Here is a 7,060-nt window from a genome sequence, read left to right as displayed (position 1 = left end):
CTGCCTGGTCGGGATGGCGCCTCGTCGTTAGCGCCACCCCGCGAGCCCCAGGTCTTATGACTTTGGAGGTCGGGTCGGGCCTAAGCCAGGGGAATGGGAGGCGAATGCCCGTCCTAGGGGAGCCACACTAGACGTTTGGTGCGTGCGCCCTCGCATCGTGCACATCCTACGTGTCCTAGAGTGCTCTCCGTGTGGGAGGTTCAGGACCAACGTCTGTACTAACAGGGACTTCGTGTTATTTACACCCCCCCCCCCAGTAACACACAACTGTCGCGCATAGTGTAATTTTTTTTCAATCGGCCAATTATTGTGACGATAACGAAAATCCAAAAGTGATGGATTTTCCAGAGTCAGACGATTGTCGCTGGTCTATCAAATTTAAACCATCTAACATTTTGTTGTATTTATATCGATTCCTGGTCAAATCCACAACAGTGGTTATTTTCGCTTCCATTCTGATAGCTAGCCGATAAAGATTTTCGTTCCGAGGAAAAAAGATAGTATAGCAATAGAAACATTTTTCTAATTTCGTATATCGCACCGATAGTCCGTATCTTTTTTCTACTTTTGTCCGACAATCGTACGACAGTTCTGTGCTACTAGGGCCTGCTGTGGTACAAATATGCGGTGTCCAGCTGTAGGGGGCAGTCAGCTGGTGCTCGTGGCACGGCGAGCAGGTGGCGCTTAATCCGCGCGGTTTATCTCCTTGACGACAATTTGCGGCGCACGCCCTTCCCTCCGTCTCCGCCCGCCCCGCCCGCAGCGGGAGTGGGACATCACTCAGGTCGCATCAGAGGTAGCCCGGGGCTGCTAACGAGGTGCTCGGAGGGGGCTCGGTGACGCCTTACAGGTGCGTGCGTGCCGTCCTCGTCGCACCCATGGCGAGCCCCACCCCGCGGAGCGGGAGAGCTAGCGCTTGTCCTCCCTCAGTTTGGACCAGCCGCGAGCTGCCGCTGCTCACCTCCCCGGCGCGTGCCTCCGGTGCCGAAACACCCGACAGGCGAACTACCTCTCAAAATCGGTCTAGTTTGAAAAGGGCGAGATTTCTTTTATTATTGAAAACAAAAGTACAGAACAGTGCGAAACATGCGACAAAGTGCGTGTTGGGGTTGGGTGGCTCTGCGGGTATGAGGTCACCGAGAACCGCGATGAGGGGCGCCGTCGCCTGTCGACCGGGACCGATAGTTCGCCAACCTCGTCACGGACGTCGTGCGTCGCGGGCGTGATGGTGCCGGGAGTACCCCAGTGAACGCGCTGTCTCCACGAGTCCGGGATGGCGTCGTCGCTCTCGCCGCCCTCCCTTCCGGAGGCCACCGCGGTGGTGCTGCTCCGCAGGTACTCGACGGACCCGCAGCTCGAGGAGGCCGCCGAGAAGCTCACCAACTGCGCGCGGACGTTCAAGCAGTACCTCGCCGCCATCACCGGTCAGTGAAGTGCGGGTAACGTAGTGTGCAAGGCGCACGATCTGCACGATGCAGTGTGCCCCTGTGCACGGCCCAGCAGTCTGCTGCGTTCACGGCCGCTCTGAGCGCGCTGAGTACATACATGCCCACCTGCCCACAGTGAACATGCTGGGCTTCGTGTTCGGCACGACACTGGGCTGGCCCGCCATCGCGCAGCCGCAGCTGCAGTCCAACGAGACGGACGTCAACCCGCTCCTGATGGACGGCGAGGCGTACATCATCTCCAACAACGACATGTCCTGGCTGTCGGCGGTGCTGTGCGCCGCCTGCGTCGTGGGCACGTTCGTCTTCGGCTGGCTCGCCGACCGCCTGGGCCGCAAGAAGGCGGGGCTGGTCGGGGCCGTCCCCTACGTCGTGTCGTGGCTCTGCATCTTGTTTGCAGACCACGTAAGTCATGCTAAATTTTTGAAAACGAATAACAAAGGTTTCATGAATGGTTGTAAAATGTAAGATTATTGTTTTTAAAGCCGAACAATTTAGGAGAAATTTAAACAGGTTATCACGTTCACTGTGACGTGGACGTGGCCACTACGTGGTCCACTACGTGAAGTCATAGGCACCAAAAATGAGCCGCACTCAACGTGCTATTCCATAATTTGCATTTCTCACGATTTGTCCACGGTTGTCAGATTGCGTGGCTGTACGTCGGGCGCGTGCTGGCGGGCCTCGCGGGGGGCTCCTCGCTGGTCGTGTGCCCTCTCTACGTCGGCGAGACGTCCGAGGACTCGCTGCGCGGCCTGCTCGGCTCGCTCTTCTCCATCATGCTCACGGCCGGCATCCTCTTCACGTTCGTCGTGGGCGCCTTCAGCAGCTTCCGCGTGCTGGCCATCGTGTGCCTCACGCTGCCGTGCGCCTTCTTCGTCGCCTTCCTGTGGCTGCCGGACACGCCCGTGTACCTGCTGAGCCGCGGCGAGGTGCCGCTGGCCGTGCGCTCGCTCACCTGGCTGCGCGGCGGCCGCGCCGACCTGGTGGACGACGAGCTGGCCAAGCTGGTGGCCAACATGAAGGACGGCCACGACGAGGGCTCCGGGGGCGCCTCCTCCACGCCGAGCGCCATGGACAATCTGCGGCAGCTCGTGGCCACCAAGGCGTCGCGGCGCGCGCTTTTCATCGTCATGACCCTCTTCACCGCGCAGCAGTTCAACGGCATCAACGCCATCCTCTCTTACACGGTCGAAATCTTCGCGGTGAGATACGAACGAAAATACACCCGTCATAGTGAACAATCTGTCCAGCAACCCGCCGCCTAAACAGGCCCGTCTCTGTCCGCGCCGCAGGAGTCGGGCAGCTCGCTCGAACCCGTCGTCGCCACCATCATCGTGGGCTTCCTGCAACTGGTGGGCGTCTGCATCGCCTCGGTGGCGGTGGACCGCGCGGGCCGCAGGGTCCTGCTGGTCGTGTCCTACGTGTCCATGTGCGTGTGCCTCGCCATCCTGGGTGGCTGCTTCTACATGAAGAAGGTACGGGAGCTTCCGTCTGTAACATTTCTGCACATTTTCTGGGCCTGGGCGCGAGGTGGAAGATGGAGGATGCATTGACTACGAACTCGGTTTTTGTTACAGGCACTGGGCCAGGACATCACGTCCATCGGCTGGCTGCCCGTGGTCTGCCTGTCGCTGTACAGCGTGACCTACGCGGTGGGCGCCGGCCCCGTGCCCTTCATCCTCGTCTCGGAGCTCTTCAGCTCGAGCGTCCGGAGCCTCGCCACCTCCATGAGCATCTCGCTCTGCTCCATCCTCGCCTTCATCGTCATGAAGTTCTACCCCGATGTGTGCGCCGGCATAGGGGTGCACGGCTCCATGTGGCTCTTCTCGGGCTTCTCGTGCGCCGGGGCGCTGTTCGCGTGGTTCGTCGTCGTGGAGACGAAAGGTCGGTGGCGGTGCCAGAGGATCCCCTCCTCCCCCGTCCCTCTACCCACCCACCACAATTCTGACTTAACATGACATGTCCCCAGGCAAGCCGCTGGCGGTGATTCAGCACGAGCTGGAGGGCCGGAAGCCCGCGCCCAGGACGGGGCCCTTTGCCGGGAGCGCGCGCACCTTCAACCCCGCGCCGGGGGACATCTACTACCAGCCGGCCACCGAGGCCCGCGACCGCGAGGAGATGAGCGAGGCCTCCGTGTAGGCCTCGGCGGGGCGGATGTCGAATCAATAATAAAAGCACCGCTCGTTTTGTTTACGTCCCGTCTTCTTCTGCGTGTAGAAGTAGAGTAGTCTCCCTGCTCCATGACGACGCGGTCAGGGATGGAAGTTGAAGGTGTTTGTTCCTTGTCGGTTTTTCGTCATTTACTAACTCTTAGTAACGTAGACGGTTGGAGTGCATGTAAAAAGGTGAGATACAGTTCAAATCCCATGAGAACTTTCTTCGAATTTTTACTTCTTCACGGTCTTTTTCGGCTAGGAACAATACAAAACGTGTTATGTTCTTTCTTTTTTTTTTGTGAATTAAATTTTTTCCGAGAAAAGTCTATGACGGAGTTATTATTCGAAGGAAGTTCTCATGGGATTTAAACTCAAGCGTATCATTTTACACCTCCTCCATATATGGTTCTAGATTGATTGCTTGACGCGGTGGCCGCTTCCGTCGAGGCGCGGGAATGCAAACCCTATTCTATTCTAGCCTTCAGGCGGCGGCCGCCCCCGCGCTGGCCCCACCGATGCAACCAGGTCCTGCTCTTCGCCCTTCAGCTCCGATCTCTGTCGCCACCATATCCCCACCACCACCTTTCCCCTGCGCCTAGATGCCTCCCGCTCCCGCCGGCCTCCAGCCCGGCCCGGCAGTCGGTCAAGGCCCTGCGGCAAGCTCGGACGTCCCTCACAACTCGAGCGTTGACTAGTCCCTCCAAGAAGAACATTCAGATTAAGTGCCGCCCGGGCGTCTCTGTTGGGCCCTAGACGAGGGAGAGGGAGAGGACGGAGCGATCAACTGGCCACGAGTCGGCTGCTGCAGTTGCAGTGCCGCGAGAGTGCTGGACGCGTTCGCCCGTCCTCCCGACAGACTCCGCGTCCGCCTTCGGGCCCCTCTTCTGCACGGACAGGGCGTTATCTTTTCGTCCTGCACATATCCTTATCACGCGAGCCTGTGCGGTGGGCAACGGCGTCGGTGGCAGACGAGTTTTGCAAGCTGCACACGGTGGCCATGGCGGCGGCGGCGGCGGCGGCGGAGGCTCCCAAGGACGTCGCCCTGGACGACATGGAGTGCCCCAGCTTGGACGTTCAGGCCGCGCTGGCACTGGCAGTGCGCCTGTACGGTTTAAGTGGAGGCACGGCGAAAGCGTTGGACGGATACGACGACAGGAACTTTTGGCTTCAGGTGAGATGGAAAAACAATTGGGAATCATGAGGAGGGAGAGGGGGTGGAGGGAGGGAAGTGGCTCACGCTCAAACTGAGTTGCCTACACTACCCTCCGCGAACGCGTCCCACGCAGCGGCCGGGGGGAGGGGTGTAAGATGCGCACTTGGAGACTGGGGCGCCGACCCCAAAAGAGTACAGTACTTTTGATAAAGGCAATGACAGTCGATAAGAGAGTCGGGGATGTTGCACATGTCAAATCAAAATGAACTTTCTGTCGCTACCAAAAGTAATTTACTAAAGAATGCCATCTTTTTTTTTAAATTGATGATGCAACGGGATGGAACCCATGTGGTAAGTTGCCGTGCGATTTCAACCTTGCGCGTCAACTTGACAATGTCTTTACACCTCGAGTGCGGAGTCAATGAGCGGGAAACGTGACTTCCAGAACCACGAGGTTGCCGACAACCCCTCCCTGACGGAGGTCGCCGCGGCCGGCTACACCCTGAAGGTTACCAACAGTTTGGACAGCCGGAACTTGGCCTTTCTGGAGGAGCAGACACTACTCATCTTGCACCTGGGTGGGTAACGCGGCAAGCACAGGGTTGTAGAGGAACATCCTCTACAAGGCACCCCACTTTTCGTTTCCACTCCACTACTACTTCTTTTTTTTCAGCCGATCACGGCATGAACTGTCCACGCCCAGTCAGAAACAAAGACGGGAAGATATACTCCATCGAGCAGCTTCGGGAAGGGGGTAAGCTTTGCACTTTTGTCGCTATGTGTACCCCTCTTTCGCTCAAAATCCCCGGTCGAGGGAGCTGTGATAGTTGCGGGCCTTTCCGTTCTGGGCTCTCTAATCCCTTTCGAGTACGCTTCTGAGGTACTTGAGGGGTCAGATCGCGAGCTACTATGACAAGACAGTGGTTTAAACCGAGATGCGCTGTCTGTTCTGCGCAGGACACACCCGCCAATGAGAGCACCCCCCCCCCCTCTCCACCCTGAACTGAACCGCGCCCTTCACACGTCTTATTTATGCCCTTCCTAGGACCTGGCCACGCTGTGCGTCTTTTCGAGTTCATCCCTGGAGAAACATTAGGCAAAGTGCCTTGGCAGCCTGACTTTGCCGACCAGGCGGGCCGGGAACTCGCAAGGATCCACAACGTGGTGGACGTAAGTAGGAAAATAACTGTTCGCATCGTTATCATCTTTTGTAATCCTGTGAGTTACTCACTGCGAAATCTGCTCAGGGGGTGGACTTCCCCGCCGTCAAGTCCCGCACGACCGAGTGGAGCCTGTGGGAAGCGCCCCGGGTCCTGAAGTACGCCAGCTACGTGGTGGACGAGTCCAGGCGCGCTCTGGTGCAAGAGGTGGGTCTTCCCTCGACAGAGCGGGAGTGAGGTGGGAGGGGAGGGGAGGGGAGGGGTGAGGAGTTCGCAATGACGGGCCGGTTTACTGCGCGCAGGTGTTGGAGGCCTTCCAGCGGGACACGGGCGCGCAGGCGGAGTTCCTCCGCGGGGACTCGGGCCTCATCCACGGGGACTTCAACCAGTTCAACATAGTGGTGGCGCGCGCGGCCGAGGGGGCCCCGTCGCCGTACTCCGTGACGGGCGTGCTCGACCTCGGCGACTGCCACTGCGCCCCGCGGCTGTTTGACGTCGCGCTCACCGCCGCCTACATGGCCATCACCAGCGGGGACGTGCAGGACATAGCCGGGGTCCTGGTCGGCTACTCTCGGGAGAGGCCTCTGACTCATGTGGCCCTTGACCTGCTCAAGGTAAGAAAAATAACGTTCACATCTCACTCCCTTTTTTTCTTCTCGCTTTCTGACTAAATAATACACATTTATATGTTTAACTCTGCATTAATAACAGGTTTGTATCTGCACCCGTTTGTGTCAGAGCTTAGTAATGGGATTGCGAGCTCATGCTCTTGAACCCCAAAATACATATGTCCTTGACACTCAAAAAAATGGGTGGCCAGTCTTGCAGGCGTTATGGAAGGAACCAAAAGGTAAATATGAGCAAGAATGGAAACAGAAAGTACAAATAGCTTAACTACGACGATTTTTCTGGATGAAGATCTTTTTTTGTAACTCAAGGGTAACTTATTAAATAATATTGTGCTTGAAATGTACACCTTATTATGTTTTTTATGAGCTGAATCATATTTACTTGATATCCACATCCATCTTCCCAAACAAATACTGAATCTGTCAAAACCAATGGTTCCTAAGAATGCAGAACTGCTACATGTGTAAATTCTCCATAAAATTTAAAAGAGCCCACACACACAAATAATAAAAA

General features: G+C 57.1%; 3 protein-coding genes across 3 annotated transcripts in view; all 3 read left to right on the top strand.

Annotated features, from left to right (window-relative positions):
- Positions 1-222, top strand: part of LOC127749062 (neurogenic protein mastermind-like) — a gene marked incomplete at its 5' end in the record, with an annotated part of 11,726 nt that extends 11,504 nt beyond the window's left edge. Inside the window, 1 exon segment of the mRNA XM_052265638.1 lies at positions 199-222. Within this exon segment, the coding sequence (XP_052121598.1) occupies positions 199-222 (24 nt within the window).
- Positions 223-292: 70 nt separating this feature from the next.
- Positions 293-3,656, top strand: LOC113207512 (facilitated trehalose transporter Tret1-2 homolog). Its single transcript, XM_026424115.2, has 6 exons — positions 293-1,424; positions 1,564-1,850; positions 2,093-2,650; positions 2,741-2,923; positions 3,026-3,332; positions 3,418-3,656. Exons 1-6 carry the CDS (start codon positions 1,274-1,276, stop codon positions 3,585-3,587), a joined length of 1,656 nt encoding a protein of 551 aa, XP_026279900.1. The 5' UTR covers positions 293-1,273; the 3' UTR covers positions 3,588-3,656.
- A 957-nt stretch (positions 3,657-4,613) lies between these two features.
- LOC113207505 (hydroxylysine kinase) lies at positions 4,614-6,918 on the top strand. The gene is made up of 7 exons (XM_026424109.2): positions 4,614-4,775; positions 5,203-5,335; positions 5,431-5,511; positions 5,803-5,927; positions 6,005-6,124; positions 6,220-6,531; positions 6,629-6,918. Exons 1-7 carry the CDS (start codon positions 4,656-4,658, stop codon positions 6,809-6,811), a joined length of 1,074 nt encoding a protein of 357 aa, XP_026279894.2. The 5' UTR covers positions 4,614-4,655; the 3' UTR covers positions 6,812-6,918.
- Positions 6,919-7,060: the final 142 nt, after the last annotated feature.

Source organism: Frankliniella occidentalis, unplaced genomic scaffold (genome assembly GCF_000697945.3).
Source record: "Frankliniella occidentalis isolate FOCC.00 unplaced genomic scaffold, Focc_3.1 Scaffold28, whole genome shotgun sequence".
Lineage (NCBI taxonomy): Eukaryota > Metazoa > Arthropoda > Insecta > Thysanoptera > Thripidae > Frankliniella > Frankliniella occidentalis.
The sequence above is the reverse complement of the archived record's forward strand: the minus strand, read 5'-3'. Positions and strand labels throughout refer to the sequence as shown.